This window comes from Gigantopelta aegis, chromosome 2 (assembly GCF_016097555.1).
Source record: "Gigantopelta aegis isolate Gae_Host chromosome 2, Gae_host_genome, whole genome shotgun sequence".
Classification (NCBI taxonomy): domain Eukaryota; kingdom Metazoa; phylum Mollusca; class Gastropoda; order Neomphalida; family Peltospiridae; genus Gigantopelta; species Gigantopelta aegis.
This window is the reverse complement of record NC_054700.1, coordinates 36,980,629-36,997,926: the sequence shown is the minus strand read 5'-3', so window position 1 is coordinate 36,997,926 and position 17,298 is coordinate 36,980,629. Positions and strand designations below refer to the sequence as shown.

Genomic DNA, 17,298 nt, shown 5'->3' with positions numbered 1-17,298 from the left:
TGCACTTCATGGGAGCAAACTAAGTGATTATCTTTAAAAAATATTTGATCTGGAGACCTAAAGATATGTTTAACAAGCTTATTGTTATGTATAAATGAGAACAGAAGGCACAATAGTGACCAAAAATTTAATTATGGCTTTGGTAAAGTTTTTCTTCAAATTAATTTTTGTGTGTGCATAAAAAAGTATGTCAAAAGGACAATAAAAATCAAGGTCTTTAAAAAGTTAAGCTTTCAGAAGTACATACATGAAACATTAACTATGTTTATGGAAATTAAAGACATTAACCCAATATTGGCACATGTTATTTTTAATATAAAAATAAATTGCTATTAAAATCTAAGTTCAGATTGTCTAGATATATTACCATATTTAAGAGTAGTTGTATATAGCAAGTCAAACACCATGTAAATAAAAAATATTCAAATCTTTATAGTATGAATTATAGGCCAAAACCAACTTTTCCTCAGTGCTAATTTTTATTCAAACTCCATTCAGAGCCATGTACAGTAATTATTGTCAAGGTCACGGTCATTGTGAACTTACATGGCCGAGTGACGGCTAATTAATCAAATAGTACAGTTTAATTTAATTAAATGACACAAATCATAATCTTTTTTATTATACACTGAATATGTGCTATAGGTTGGACTATACCAAAAAAACACTATATGCAATATATCAACCAAACTATGACCCATAAATATCAGTACTACAACCCCTACCTCAAAGTATTAACTGCAGAAAATTGTACCTTTCATGGCTCATTTTCGGTATAACCAGATGTTTTTACAACACCCTTAGTTTCGCACAAAATTTTAGTACTTTTTTTTTACATGTACCCCATACATGTTCCAAGCTAAAGGCTACTTGACACATTGGTACTAGATGAATTAAAATTGTATACATTTTTAGCCAAGATGAAACTAATTTTTTTTTACAACCAACACACTCACATTTATAACCAATCACAGGACTTGTGGTGTTAACCTCTCTATCAAAAATTTGGTGCACCTCGAACTTCGACCCAGCTGGAAATTAATTGGTATAGAGCTACCTACTTTCCCTCCCCTTCACTCCATTGAGACTAGTTTAAGGAGAGTTATTTTTAGATTACTTTAACCATGTAAATTTGTATGGTAACATCTTAAATGGCTCTGCAACCTAACTTAGTGGTTTTTGTTTTGTTTAAGCACACCACCAGAGCACATTGATATATTAATTAATCATCGGCTAATGGATGTCAAACATTTGGCAATCCTGACTCATATATAGTCTTTTAGAGAGGAAACCTGCTGCATTTTTCCATTAGTAACAAGAGATCTTTTATATGCACCATCCCACAGACAGGATAGCACATAGCACATAGCACGGCCTTTGATTACCAGTCATAGTGCACTGGCTGGAAGGAGAAATAGCCCAATGGGCCCCACTGACAGGGAACAATCCCAGACGGACCGCATACATGTAGTAGGATTTCAGTGAAGACATTTCTGTTTTTTCTTCACTTGTTACTCAGTGGGGACAGGTCAGGCTCCTGGTGTGGTTGATCAGTGTCAGTTCACTGAACGACAGGCCATTCATTTTCTGGACCATATGCTGTGGCATTAACATGATGGTATCAGTGGACTGCAGTGACCCCAAGTCACATTGTATGTATTGTGTGTGTGTAGAGAGGGAATTACAAGTGTGAAGTGTGTCCGTTTTTCTTGCATTTGATCCTCTTTGTCAACTCTTGCTGTGGGGTATTCCAGTCCTTATCCCTTGTTAGGCCAAGCCAGTTTAGAACTGAGTTTCAGGTCTAATATAATTAGTTGGGTTTTTGGGGGTTTTTTTCTTCAAGTTTAATAGATTATTTGGCCAATTTTACTGCTCACCCAGATCTAGCTCTGTGGCTGTCCATTTTCTGCATGTACCTGACATAAGTGTATGTCGCGTTTCATTTGTAAACAGACAGTTACTTGGAGTAAAATGCTTAACTAAAAACAGAAATCAAATTTAATATGAATAGGCTTTAATCAAACCTCCATTAGATGCCATCTCCAATGTTTTATTTACTATCTTTAAAATTAATTTATAGGATTTTATTTATTATATTTTTTTTTTTGTATCCAGTACATATAGTCTTATGGGTTTTTTTGATGATAGTTGTCAGGAATATATTGGTGTTTTACCTGAAGCATTACGTCGAGCCAGCTGTCATTTGATTACATGGCCCAGCTTGACAAGTCATTGTATTTTGAGAACATGTTCTTTTCTGTCGATTGCCACTTGTGTGTGTTATGTCTGGGTGTGCATTAAATTTTAATATCACCTTCGATTGTGCAAAAAATTCAAGCAGCTCTACAGTTAATCGCATGGGACAGGCGGGAGGGAGGCACCATAATTATTATATTGATGCAGGGCTCTGCTTTAACGCTTGCCTGCCTGCCCAGGACAAGTGGTTCTGGATGTAGGACTAGTAAATTTTTCTAATAACTTGGAAATTGGAATTACAAGATATTAACAAAATTATCATTTACTTATTAATTAAAAATTATTATATTAATATATTAATTTGATACTACAATATGTTTGACAGCTAATAAGAAAAACATAAATATTGCTAGACTTTTTCATTAAAAACATTTGGGTAGGATACTAGGAAAGGTGAACTGGTGGATATTTGGTTAACTCAGAGCCCTGTTATGGGTTTGCTATAATTTTCACTCTAAATGCTTATGATTTAAATAAAAAAACTATTAAATTGTGAGTACGATCAATTTTGAAATGGCTTTAATAACAGATTGCTATCATATATGTGCCTCCATGATTAAAAACAAAAGAAAAAAAACCAAGGCAACTTTGTTACCTTCTGGTTTTAATACTGTTCGCAAGCCATATCATTTTAAAGCTTTGACATGTTGTCATCTTGAGTCTAAATTGAAAATACATCTTAGGAAGAAATGATTACAGAATAATTTGCAATGGCAACTCAATTACCTCTCCTTACATAACTTTGTCATTCAAATTATACTGATGGCTATCCAGGAGCGGGACCCGGGACAAACATGCTTGAAACCTTAGTGGTATATAAGCATGTTAAAACAATTGAGCTAAGATGAAAAGAAATGAGCAGTGTTATTTTTTAGTATGGCGTGATGGAAATGAATGCAACTACAGTGAACAGGGGGTATGGGGCGGGGGGGGAGGGGGGGGGGGCTCCCCCATTAAGAAAATGGTTTATGGTTAGGATTAAGAAAATCACAGTAATGATAAGAGTAATTAATTAAATTTCAAAAGGTTAATCTATAAAAATAATATCTGCAAAATGTTTGGATATGGTGCCATACCCGTTTCACCCTCTGGCAGACCCTGACGCCATGTAACCATAAATAAAATGAGTTGAGTGCGTCATTTAATAAAACATTCCCTTCCTTCCTTCCTCACCTGGTACACTGTTTTGTGTCAACCAAACCTCACCAAATAAACACAATATCAAAATGTTGTAATCTGATATTCTATATTTATCAAAGCATGCAATAAGAAAAGAAAGAAAGAAGTGTTTTATTTAACAATGCACACAAGACATTGTAATTATGGTTATATGGTTACGGAACTCGGAGATAATTAGAGAGAAAACCTGATGCTGCCACTACATGAGTTACTGTTTTCAATTAATTAGCCGAAGGGGTCCTTTTATAATGCATTATCTCTGAGACAGGATAGTACATACTATAGCCTTTGTGAAGCTCTGGCTGAAAGGAGACATAGTCCAATGGGCCCACCTACAGGGAACAATCCTAATCCGATCACCCATCAGGCAAGCGCTTTGCCACTGGGGTGTATCCCTCCCCCACATGCAATAGGATTGCAAAAACTAAAGGAAAAAGGAATCATGTTATTCATGTTATTCATATTGTTTCAGAGGGGGGAAATTGCCTGTTAATTCTCACTATGGTTCAGAAAGGAAAACTTGTTAATTTCCATCTTTGTTCAGAGAAGAAAGATTGTTGATTCATGCTGAATCATGGTTCACAGAATAATTTCTGTATTTAATTGTTTTTCAGATACCTGCGAAAGGACCGAGATTACCAGAATCTTGAGAAGAAGGTCGTCACCTTGGAGACACAGCTCGCTGAGCTGCAGGGCAAACTCGCAGAGAGCGAGTCGCGCAAGAAACAGCTCGAGAAGGATAATGCTGTAAGATTTAAAAAAAATTATGCAAGAGATAAATAGTTCAAAGTTTATCAATCCATCTTGTGTTTGTGGTCATAATCAGTGGAGGTAATTCAAGCATCGATTTGGGGTAGCAGTGGTTCAAGAGGGTTTGGACCCCAATGCTCACAATGAAAAAAAAATTTGTACTTATTTTAAAGTTCATTCACTGCTGATACACAGCTTCCATTTAAGAAGTTATAGGTTGTTAATGCCCCCAACCCTCTACAAGAAATCCTGGATCCGCGTCTGTAAATGTTGTTCTTAAAAAAATGCTATTGGTTGTTACGGTTTTGCTGTATAGGACTCTGAGAACTGAAAATATGCGTTAATGTGTTTGATTGTAAAAAAACAACAACTCCCAACTAATTGTGTCTTAAAAAAAAGATTTTGGTAGTTTTATTTTGATCTTACGTATGATTAATTGAGTGTTTGATGTGTGAATGTTCATGGTCATGAAGTTAATGCCATGGACCGGTATGTACCAGGGGCCTAATTCACTTAGACACTCTCGCAACTTTCCAATCTTGCAGTACAATGCTAAAATACTTGTTGTCTAGCAGAGCCTAAGAGACCTTTGTGAATTATAACTGTAAATATAATGTGTTACGTGCATCATTAAATAAAGAATTTCCTTCCTTTGACAGAACCTGCATGCAGACCTCCATGCGGCTGACAAACAGCTGGCCAAGTTGCGGAAGCAGCTGGAGGATGAATCTCTTCGAGCGGCCGATCTCGAGAACCGCGTGCAGAGTTTGAAGGAAGACCTCTCTTTCAAGTGTTCCGTCTTCGAACAGGTAGGGCCATGTTTATTATCAGGGGGATGTCATTTATTGGTTATTGGGACCATCTGATTTGTTAATGTAAGCATTTAGCTTATACATATTTCTATAGACATTACCTGTCCTCAAACAGTGCACCTCCCCCCCACGCAAGTGTTGTCTCTAAATCTTCTATACTGCATACTGCTCTCGTTCCGGTCACATGACTGTAACTTCCTTCTTTTTTCTCTCTTCGCTAAAGGGTCTGGACGTCCTTTTGCTTGGCTCTGTTTGGAGTCAACTTTTATAAGACCTTTGGTTTTGTATTAGTGTTTGGGTGAAATGTTTTTCACCTTCGTTTTCATTAGCTTTCGTATGTTTCTTTTCGCGTATTTCACTTGACTTCCAAGCGTTTAATTACATGAAATGTTGTTTTATATTGCCGGTTGTCGTGTCGGACGCCATTTGCAAAATGGCGTCTGTGTTGACTGGCTTTGTTTTGGGTGAAATGTTTTTCACCTTAATTTTCGTTAGCTTTCGTTAGCTTTCATATGTCTTTCGCGTATTTCGCTTGACTTGCCAAGTGTTAATTACATGAAATGTTGTTATATCGCCGGTTGTCGTGTCGGACGCCATTTGCAAAATGGCGTCTTTATTTACCGGCTTTGTATTTGTGTTATGGTTGGTTTTTTCTTTCTTTTCACAGATTGAAAAATTACTATTATCATATCTGATAATGTTCAGGCGACTAGTTCGAGCGTGTTACGCTGGAAGAAGTTAGCCGGCGGCGACCCAGGTTGTCGTGTTCGTGTGGCCTCACTTCTAGATGCGACCTTTGTGCGGGCTTGTCTGATGTCGAGTTCGCGGCTTACCTGAAGGTGGTGTCAGCGAGGACCAAGAAGGTGGAATCTTCGAGGACCAAGAAGGTGGAATCTTCGCCTTCGATTGCTGACTCCGTGGCGGAAGAGTTACGTTCAATTCTACCGACCATGCTGGAAGAAACAATGGCGTCAATGGCGACCTTACCTAAATCGGCGAGTTCGGGGTCAGGTCCGGTTCCAGTCCCCTCTTCAGGGGGTGCGGCTTCTTCAGCTCCACCGTTACTTAAGACTTCGGATGACAGGCCTGCGGTCTCTACGCAGCCCTCTAAGAAGCCGGCTCATTCAGATAGACGCTCCACGGATTCCAAGGCTCACCGATCTTCGGCGGGGAAGTCCCCTTCGGCGCATCGGAGCCGGGACCGTAGCCGTTCCACATGACCTGTATGGCTCCCTACGGGTTCCATAGATCGTCAGCGCCAACCTTCAGTTGATGTGGCTTCCAAGGCCTCCGAGGGCTAGACGGGACCATCCACGGTCCGGTTTAACCAGCGGCTTCCATTACGGTACATCGATTGGCCTGTGCTCGAGTTCTACGAGACTTTGGTGATGAAGCGCCTGCGGCATCTGTCATTGAAGAGCCCGACTCTACGGACCATATGACTATGAGGGATTGCTTGGCGGCTGTCTACGACATGTTGCCGTCCTTGCCACATCCAACGACGATGTGGTCATCCGTTCCTTGGTATCCACACGGGACCGCCCACGGTCCGGTTCTCCGGTATCTCCATCGGGCCATGACCAGAGCGACTGGCCTGTTCACGGGTGCTACGTGACTTTCTGATGATGTATCGGTTCATGCGGTGCTGGAAGATCTGGATGCGGCGGACCACTTGTGCACTGAGGGATTGTCTGGCTGTCATATCTGATATGCTACCGCCGCTGGCCCATCCACCGGTTTCAGCCAAGAAGGGTCCGGGTTCGATGATCGCCACGGAGGTTCCACCGGCAGATATCGGCATTCGATCGTTGGCTGCCACAGGCCCCCGTCGGTTTACACGGCTACCAGTAACTGGCCCGTGCGTATCGTTGTTCCAGCAAGCAGACGGAGCCCTGTAACGAATTGGAAAATTGCGTCATCGGCTCACCGTTCGGTACCGTCGTCCCGTGATCGATCGAAGTGGTGCAGTGTCCAGGGTTCCACCGGCTCCTGCCGGTCCGTGTACATCGTACCGTCCACACCAGTCGGCAGCTGATTCGGCGTTCAGGGTTACACCGGCTCCTGACGGGACCGTCCACGGTCCGTGTTTCCGATGCAGCCAGTACATTGGATCGAAGTGCCTGTGCCAGGTTACTGACCGATTTTCCAGATGATGCGTCGGCACCTTCCGTTATAGAAGATCCGGACGCAGTGACCCACATGGCTGTGACTGTTTGTCTCGCTGCGGTGTATATGCTTTCGTCACTTCACAGTCCACTCGCACCATTCTAGAAGGTTTCCGTTTGAGGACTGATCCGATGTCGGTTTACTTGAGTAGACTTCGTTTGTGCCGTTCCCCATTCGTCACAACGAACGTATCCCGTCTTCAACCTATCCTTCAACGGTGTGACGCCGGCCTTGGATGACGCTGTTTCCGGCGGGACCAGACGTCTTCCTAGAACTTACAGATTGGCACGTCCTGTCGATGGCTTCAGTTCAGCGTACATGTTGTACATGGCGACCATAACTCCTCATGTGCAGGATGCCAGAGGATATGCCTTGTTCTAGCCGTCGACTTTGATGTTGGTCTACCTTATATCTTCCGTGACGTCGATGTGCACTACGATTGCACACTATCGTCAACCGACTTGCCTGAAGCGATCCATTCTTGACTTTCAGCACAAGCCGGTAATCTTGGCAGACCTGTGGTCTACATACGGCTCTTTGCCGTGAAGGGGTCGACGTTACAAGCGTTCCGGGTTGGTGACGAAGAAAGTCTACTGGTCCGGTCACTTGTGTTGAGATCCCGTGCACCGATATTCTCTTTGTTCGAGGAAGGTTCAGCGACATTCGGCAGATCGTTCTCTATATCCGGTGGCGATGCAAGACAGTCGCTACTTCCGCTGGTTCCGGAAGTTATCCAGTTGCCATCACGTGGTACGGGGGTTTTACCGTCACCGTTTTCCTATGGTTCATTGCGGCTTATCAACTCACTGACGTTTACTGTTGTTACCGCCAGAGTTCGTGACCGATGCTGTCTAGATGGTCTCTGCTGCTGTTTCGCACCGGGTGGTGTGACGGCCGTGGATTTTAGCCGGTTTGCTGTTTTGCGTTGCTTCACTTCCAGGTATATCGGGCATGTAGCGTAGCGAGTTGCTACGCTGTCTTGGCTCTCTGCCTGTATCACGGGGTCGCTGTTTCCGATGTCTTGATTCCTGAATCACTCTATTACTGTTTCATGAAGTATCATTGCAAGAGTAATTTTGACGTCGGCGCAACATTTTATGCTTAGAGGTCGCGGTATCCAGTTTGTTTCTGAATCCATGCATTCAGTACAATAACGCAGATTTGCTGATCCGGTTACCAGTCGCCTTGCAGTCCAGTCCCTGTTGGTGGCTGTGGTTTCCAGATGAAGCCGATCTACACATCAACCTGTTGGAGATGTTGTCAGTTACGTCATCTTTCATTGGCGAGAGATGCTGTCAGGCGCCTCTCTCATGGTAGCCACAGACAGTACTACCGCGGTGGCTTATATCAACCGTCAGGGCGGAACCCACTCCAGCAGTCTGCTGCAGTTGACTTATCGTCTCTACAAGCTGGTTGACGAGATTCCGTTGCAACTTCGGGCTCGCCATATTCCAGGGGTTTCCAATGTACTAGTCGACACACTGTCTCGGCCGTCGTCTCCACAGCCGACGGAATGGATGCTCCATCCCGAAGCGTTTCGATGGGTGTGCGACAGACTTTGGACACCAAACATCGATCTCTTCGCCACACGATTCAACCATCAGCTGAGGGTTTACGTGTCTCCGGTGCTGGATCCCGAAGCTCTGGATCTCGACGCCTTGGCCATCAGCTGGGAACAGATGGACGCGTACGCTTTTCCTCCACGAATCCTCCTTCCAAGGGTGCTTCAGAGGTTTCAGCTGTACCATTGTCGCCTGTTACTCATTGCTCCAATGTGGCCATCCAGGATGTGGTATCCAGATCTAATACGTCTTGCCGATCCACATCCTTTACCGCTGCCAGACTGGGATCATCTGTTGCTGCATCCCACGTCAAGACTATACCATCCACGTCCGCAGTTGTTCCAACTGCACGCGTGGACTTTATCGCCAAGAGTTTGAGAAAGAAAGGTTTTTCTTCACAGTCTACGGCGGCCATTTTGAAAGCGCACAGATCATCTACTACTAACGTCAGATGGCTTTGCTTTCACCGAGGGTGTTTCCGGCAAAACCTCAAACCTCAGACGATCCAGATACTTCGTCTTGCTGGGTTTTTTTGGCTGTATCTGCGGACCACTTTACGATTAAAGGGGTCTACCATCGCTGGGTACGTTTCGGTCATCGCTACTGTTCGTGATGTCGCTACTGGAACGAAGTTATCGGGTATTCCTGAGATCCATAAGATGATCAAAGGGTTTCGCCTTGATGATCAAGTACACCGGTTTCGGCCACCAAGATGGGACCTGAATCTGGTGTTACGAGCGTTATCGACCGCACCTTATGAGCCGATCGAATCCTCTTCCCTGCAAGACTTGATGCGGAAGACGGTGTTTTTTACTTACGGTTTTGCCACGGCTGCCCGTGTCTCAGAACTCCATGCTCTTGATGTAGACTTGGTACGTTTTCACCAAGATCGGCGTGCAGTCAACTTGGGGTTACTCATGAACTTTGTTGCAAAGAATCAGTTACCAGACCAAGCGCCTCGTTCGTATGTTGTGCAGGCCCTCTCCTCTATCGTTGGTCCGGCGGACGTTGAGGACTTGGCGTTGTGCCCTGTCAGAGCCCTGCACCAGTACATCGAGAGGACCAGATCTTTTCGACAACATCGCAAAAGACTTTTCCTTTCCTGTAACCAGAGTCGGTTGAGGGACCTTACCAAGAACACGGTGGCCACCTGGATCCGGTCTTCTATCCTGACCGCCTATCAGAAGGAGGGTTTACCTGCTCCGTCTGCTTCTAATCCGCATGAACTCCGTGCCTTGGCTGCCACGATGTCCCTGCACTGCAACACACCCATTCAGCACATTATCACTGGTTGGTTCTGGGCTACGGACTCCATCTTCGCCAACTATTATCTGAGGGATGTCACCACAGAAGACGTTGAGGGGTTCCATCATCTGGGTCCGGTTGTTGCTGCACAGACTCTGTTGAATACAAGCCGTCCTCGTCGCCGTTGATGTCTGTCTGATTCTGGGCTGCATACCGAGATGTCCATCGAATAGACAGATGAGGATTGCTTAGACTTTTGTTCTTTTGCACAGTTCACGTACTGGTGCCGGAACTTTTGTCTCGATAACCTTTACCCTGCACTGCATGTGGTTATTGGTTGTCGTTATTGAACTAACAGATCTTTGGTGTACTAGACAGAAAACACTCGGGGGTCTTGTTTTGTTCAATGTTCTGACGGATGCACCTCATTAGGTTGTCGCTTGTTATTGAAAAACTATAACACTTCAATACGTGAGGGTTACCTAACACCTGCATCCCTGGTGGCTACGTCTTCCCACCCTGTCAGAACCAGCATGAGATGTGGCTTCCGCCTCCTGGTCCATGTGTTCTAGGAGCCGTACCTGCCACTGCTGACGGATGCCACCATTCTGGTTGTTGTTACTAACATCACCTGCATTGGTCTGTGACGGGCATCCCTAGGATGAGGGCTTACCAAGGTTGGCCTTATTCTTCCACTAGTCAGCCTCTTTCCGGTTGGGGAGTTATCACAAGCATCTACGGATCTCGGCACCCACCACCATCTGTTGAATGCTGCACTTGTTTGAGGACAGGTAATGTCTATAGAAATGGAGAAAACTTGAGTGTTTTCTCTTTTATAGATACATTACCTGTCCTCAAGATTCATCCCGCCCGGGCCTCCCCGCTTCCTGTTCTCCGTGCGATGCGCTCAGGGAAAAAGAAGGAAGTTACAGTCATGTGACCGGAACTAGAGAGCAGTATGCAGAGAAGAATTTAGGCCATCCCATTGGCTGTTGGGATGTTCGGACCAGACCACTTCAGTGGGGGGGAGGTGCACTTGTTTGTGGATAATGTATCTACCTGGCACTCATTTAAGGAGGGTGATCTTCAGCTCGCCTTGATTGTTCCCATGCTGAAGGTGTACGTTAACAAAGTTACGAAATTGTTATAATCATCATACTATTTTTATGAAAATAAATTCGCCAATATGATTTTTTCATCTTAAAGTTGAATAGTGCTTTTAGTGAATTTCAGTTGAAACTCGTTATTACCTGGCATGGATGCTGAAGATTGTTAGAATCTTATTAATGGAGATGTCAGAATTTGTTATTTTGTGACTGTGTTAATCAGTGTTTGACGTGCTGCTGTGTTCCGTGTTACAGCAACTTGAGGAGAGTCGAGTCCGCACAACGACGGAGCTGGAGCAGGTGGACGGTCGACTACAGGAGGAGTATGAGGCCAAACTGCTGGATGCACTGCGCGAGATGCGGGAGGTGCATGAGGTGGAGCTCAACAAAATGAAGATAGAACTGGAAATACTCTACGAGAGCAAGGTATTGTACCCCCGTAACACGTATCTCACCTTCTCCCTCCCCCAACACACCTAATACACAGACTGAAGATAGAACTGGAATATACTCCGATATCATTAATTACTTATTCTCTATGTAAAACCATCAGTGCCACCCCAACGCCCGCCATTACACTATTGTCAGTATTGATATGTACAGTGTGTAAACGGTTCTGTGGTTTATACTAAGATGTTAGAAGTTAGATGTATCGCAGCTGTGAGCAGTCATACAGGCTGCGATGCCACACCTATGTTTGAAAGCATGTAAAGATTCAGTATGTAAAATATTTATCTAATTTATAGATATTTATAGCATAATTTATTATTACTCCCATAAATTACCCTATTTATTTTTACTCATAGAAATAATATGCATTGTTCAGATAAAGCATTAATGATTCTGGGTATTGGTGCCTTGTTGTTTAAATAGTAATTCATGGTTCAGATCGGCTTGAGAAAAGACCAACTGAGCTTTGTATTTCGTGTTAACTACTGTAAAACGGGTATTATTCACGGCAGTAAATTTTCGCGATATCAAAAATGCAGGCAGTTCGCGGTTTTTAATTTTCGCGGTGTCATGGTTTTGTTTGTTTTTTAAATTACTAACACGTACAAAACTATACTTTGGTACATAACATTAAATCGACATTATCCCTTTCTGAGCGACTCCGCTAGTGCTGCAGCCACATGTCCAGTGGCGACCACACTGTGTGTACAATTGATGAAATTAATCCAGGATGTGGTTCAATCAACTCACCAGAAAGTGTGAAATAACGACAAACACTTGTACTAGTAATCTTGTTTTAATGTTTAAACACCGGTTGTTAAAAACGTCTCACCTCTTTTGTTTTTGTCACTTGTTGATGACTTCCAGAAGTTTACAAAACCATTTGTGTCTCTTATTTTGATTGGCCAATTAAAAATGGCTCATTATACTAATTTCTAAATGTTTATTCACAGCTTAACAATACCAGTAAGAATGTCTGTTCCAAAAATCAACTACATTTATCATTCTTCACAAAAACAGTGTTATGGCAGGTTCAATTTTGCAGTGGTTAAAAAAAGCGCGGACAAACTTGAAACTGTTGGTTTATCTGACCCTTCAACGTGTTTAACGATCGAAGAAATTCAATCGACACAGGCCCGCCAATGATGGCGTTGATAAATTAAACACTTCTACAAATCGTAAACAAAAACAAGATGAATATAGACTGTATGATTGCAGAACAGCATGTCAAAATTGCTAAACTGTTTGTTTTTTGTTTTGTTGTTTGTTCTAATGAATTTTGTTATTTGCGTAAGTGTAATTTTTGCAGCTAAATGAAAAATGCGAAAATTGCACAATTCACGAATAATACCCATTTTACAGTATTCGGTCTGTTTGTGAACTGAATGATTTGGCAGATGTATGTAATTGTTTCTGACATGAGTGTAGGCAAGATTTAAGCCTTTTGTATTTAAATCAGGCCTTCGAGGTTTACAAAAACAATTATAAATGTATTTGTGTTTTCAGATCGCGGAGCTGCAGACACAGGTTGACCGAAATGGAGCATCAGCAGGGACCGCGTGGGAGGAACTGCGACAGACTCGCACAAAGTTCGACGAACTGTCGGCGGAACTCGCCAAACTGAGATCAGAGGTAAAATACAGCACACGTTTTAAAAGACTTAAGCTAGGAATCATATGTACACGTACACTTATTGTGTGCGTAGTGCGTGGTGCATATTGGAACAATCACTGATGTGTTCGGGAATTAATGTATCACACATTGCGTACATATGGAAGCACTTCAATTGATTTCTATATAAACTGTTGTTTACACATTACACATTAAGGCTGGCTTTTCATTTGTACGTCATAAGTCGTTACTTGTATGTCACACATTATTTGTCAGTCTGACTTACATTTGTCACATCTGAAAACACTTTCCACATATACAACGTCATGGATTGACAGGTTATTTCAATGCATGCTTTTATGCACTGTTCTGTAAAAATTAGAAAAGCCCAAGGAGTATGACTTGACTGCAGGAAATTCCAGTTCTGCAACGGCATTTCATTTGTAAATATATATGCATTGGGTTGCTAATAAAACAAAGTCGGATGACATGTGACGGACACTTACAGCCATATGGAAAGAGTACAATAAGTTAAGCAGGTGAGTGTTTTTGCATATGATTGATGATGGACTCAATAATTGTACATATGGAAAGTCAGCTTTAGACTGAACTTGATGTTGCTAGAATATACGACTGTGGAATAATTTCTATGGTTTATATATGTTAAATTATATTATTACAAAAATTATAAGTTTTATCATGATTTTTTTTTTTTTTTAAGAACGTTTATTTTACACACTACTAAATTGTGTTTTTTAGCTCACACCTAGGTCCATGCTTACTACACTTTGAAAAGTTTGGACTCACGACTTCAGTCTTGCTGGTTTACTTATTTTTGTGCTCATATCCAATTTAGGTGAAAGCACACTGTTCTTGGGCATACATATACCTCAACTGGGCTGTCTGTCCAGAACAGTGGGTTAATGGTTAGTGAGAGAGAGAGCTGTGGCTGTAGTGGCCTTGAATGTACCTGTTGAGTACTTATTATTAATCTTAAGTGTGACCAATATACCACCAAAGCCTGTATCTCCAGGTTATACTATACCAAATAAAATCCCATAGGCAACTGTGTTAACGCTTGTGTTTAAAAACACTATGCAATATATCAACCAAACTATGACCGATAAATATCAGTACTACAACCCCTAAGTATTAACTGAAAAAAATGGTACCTTTCATGGCTCATTTTCAGTATAACCAGATGTTTTTACAACACCCCTAGTTTCGCACAAAATTTGAGTACTTTTTTTACAGGTACCCATACATGTTTCAAGCACAAGACTACTTGACATAGTGGCACTAGATGAAATAAAATGAAATACATTTTTAGCCCAGATGAAACTTTTTTTTTTTTTTTAACAACCAACACACTCACATTTATAACTAATCACAGGACTTGTGATGTTATCTTCGCTATCAAAAGTTTGGTGTACATCGAACTTTGACCCAGCCGGAAGTTATTTGGTTTAGTGCTACCTCCAGACATTACCAAGATGCAGTGGGTGCAGGTTTTAGCTCTGTTGGTAGAGCACTCGTCTGACATGCTTGGCTTATTGGATCAATCCCTGTCTGTTGCCCATTAATCTGTTTCTCGTTCCAGCCAGTGCACCATGACTATCAGTGGGAAAGTGCTTATAAAAGATCCCTTGCCGCTGATGGGAAAAATGTAGCTTTTTTTGCTTCTGTTATGTCCGAATTACCAAATATTTGACATCCAATAGCCGATGATTAATAAATCAATGTGCTCTAGTGATGTCGTGAAACAAAACCAACTTAACCTGTACATCAGATGCCCCCAGTCAAGTTTTTTACCACTGAGCTACAGTCCTTTTTCATTTCAACTTATTTTCATGCTTATATCCAATTAAGGTTCAAGCATGTTGTCCTGGGCACACACTTCAGCTATCTGGGCTGTCTGTCCAGGACAGTGAGTTAGTTGTTAGTTGGTTAGTGAAAGAGAAGAGGGTGTAGTGGCCGTACACCTACCCACTGAGTCCTTAAGAACTCGCTCTGTGTGGGAGCCGGTACCGGGCTGCGAACTCTGTACCTACCAGCTGTATGTTCAATGGCTTAACCACAACGCCACCAAGGCTGGTGCTACAGTCCTCCCATTTACCATACAACTTCTGTCGGTAAATAAAAACAAGGGCCAATCAGGGCTCATGCTGGAACAAATTGTGCTTTAACCAATTTTTAGATATTTTGAGTATTTTCTTGACAAAATGTGGTTAATTTGACAACAATTTTATTAGCCAAATATTAAATAATGTAGCCACTTTGTATAAAAATTAGCAATTGGCTAATTTGGCACTGGACAGGGTGAGCCCTGGACGGTGAATGAAATAATCTCTTTACTACATTACTACAGGCTGTTTGTACAAGCCTTGAATTTAGACTTTTATAAACACAGGGGCTTGTTGGAGGATATGGTGGAGTCACTGATAAGCAAATCTGAGGCTTTCATTAACACCCACAGTGACAGGGTTTGTTAATGCGAGAAGCTTGTCAGAAAACAAACTGTACATGTTGGAATTTAACAAGTGTACTTCACATGATGTTATCAAAGGTCGGCCATTTATAGAAGTAACTGTTCTGTTTTTTTCTGCAGAGAGTAGGATAGAACTGTAAGGATTATTATGTAAATGAGAGAATGAATGTGGTGTAAGCATCCGAACACAAATACACACATGCACACACTCATGGGAGCACATGCGCGCGCGCACACACAATGCAGACATACACACACACACACACACACACACACACACAATACAAACACACACACACAATGCAATGCAATGCAGACACACATACACATATACAATGCAGACATACACAGACACACACACACACACACACACAATGCAGACACACAATGCAATGCAGACACACACATACACATACACACACAATGCATACATACACACACATACACATACACACACAATGCATACCTACACACACACACACACACACAAAATAAGCGAAACAGACCTGCAAAAGAAGCTACCTCTATTAACCCTTTAAACTGGGTTTCTTCTCTCATTAGGTATGTCTAGTGTCATGAGTATCTGCTAGACTCGTACATGTTAAAGCCATTAAGTAAACAAAGTCCATTGGTTCTTAACTTTCATTATTTATTTACAATCCTTGATCTAGGATGATTAATCAGTAATATGTGGGCATAACTGTACAGTTTAGGACAATTAAAATATACTGATGAAAAGAAAAAAGTGGACACATGGTATCTGAAGTCTGATGTAATTAAATTTTAGAGTAATCATGCCTGAATAAAATACAACGATCATGTAGGTTATATCGGGCTTCTGGCTATCCAGCAATGGGACCCGGGACAGATATGTTCGAGACCTATGTGGTATATGAGCATGTTAAAATATATCGGCTCGCCTCATGTAGGACTGAATGTCAGTACTGTAAGCATTGACTTCCTGATACTATGGAAGAAGGAAGGGAATGTTTTATTTAACTACGCACTTAACACATTTTATTTACGGTTATATGGTTAAGGAGCACACAGATATTGAGAGAGGAAACCTGCTGTCGCCACTTCATGGGCTACTCTTTTCGATTAGCAGCAAGGGATCTTTTATATGCACCATCCCATAGACAAGATAGCACATACCACGGCCTTTGATGTACCAGTCGTGGTGCACTGGTTGGAGCGAGAAATAGCACATTGGGCCCACTGACTGGGATTGATCCCAAACTGACAGCACATCAAGCGAGCGTTGTACCACTGGGCGAAGAAGTTTACTTTGTTTAACGACATCACTAGAGCACATTGATTTATTAATCATCAGCTATTGGATGTTAAACATTTGGTAACTTTGACATATAGTCTTAGAGAGGAAACTAACTAGATTTTTTTTTCATTAGTAGGAAGAGATTCTTTATATGCACCATCCCACAGACAGGATAACACATACCACTGTCTTTGATACACCAGTTGTGGGGCACTAGCTAGAACAAGAAATGGTCCAATGGGCCCACCAATTAGGATCGATCCTAAACTGACGGTGCATCAAGCGAGCGCTTTACTACTGGGCTATGTCCTGCCCTTCCTGATACAGTGGATGAGGGTTCTGGTAGCGTCAATATCTGCTGTCACTATTTATGTGTTCCCTGATTTGTTTCTATCAG

At 42.1% G+C, this 17,298-nt stretch overlaps 1 protein-coding gene across 1 annotated transcript in view; it reads left to right on the top strand.

Annotated features, from left to right (window-relative positions):
* LOC121384949 (lamin Dm0-like) overlaps positions 1 to 17,298 on the top strand; it is a 53,215-nt gene that overhangs the window by 17,519 nt on the left and 18,398 nt on the right. Inside the window, exons 2-5 of the mRNA XM_041515444.1 lie at positions 4,050 to 4,182; positions 4,845 to 4,994; positions 11,332 to 11,502; positions 13,033 to 13,158. Coding sequence (XP_041371378.1) covers positions 4,050 to 4,182; positions 4,845 to 4,994; positions 11,332 to 11,502; positions 13,033 to 13,158 — 580 coding nt within the window. The remainder of the gene's footprint in view (positions 1 to 4,049; positions 4,183 to 4,844; positions 4,995 to 11,331; positions 11,503 to 13,032; positions 13,159 to 17,298) is intronic.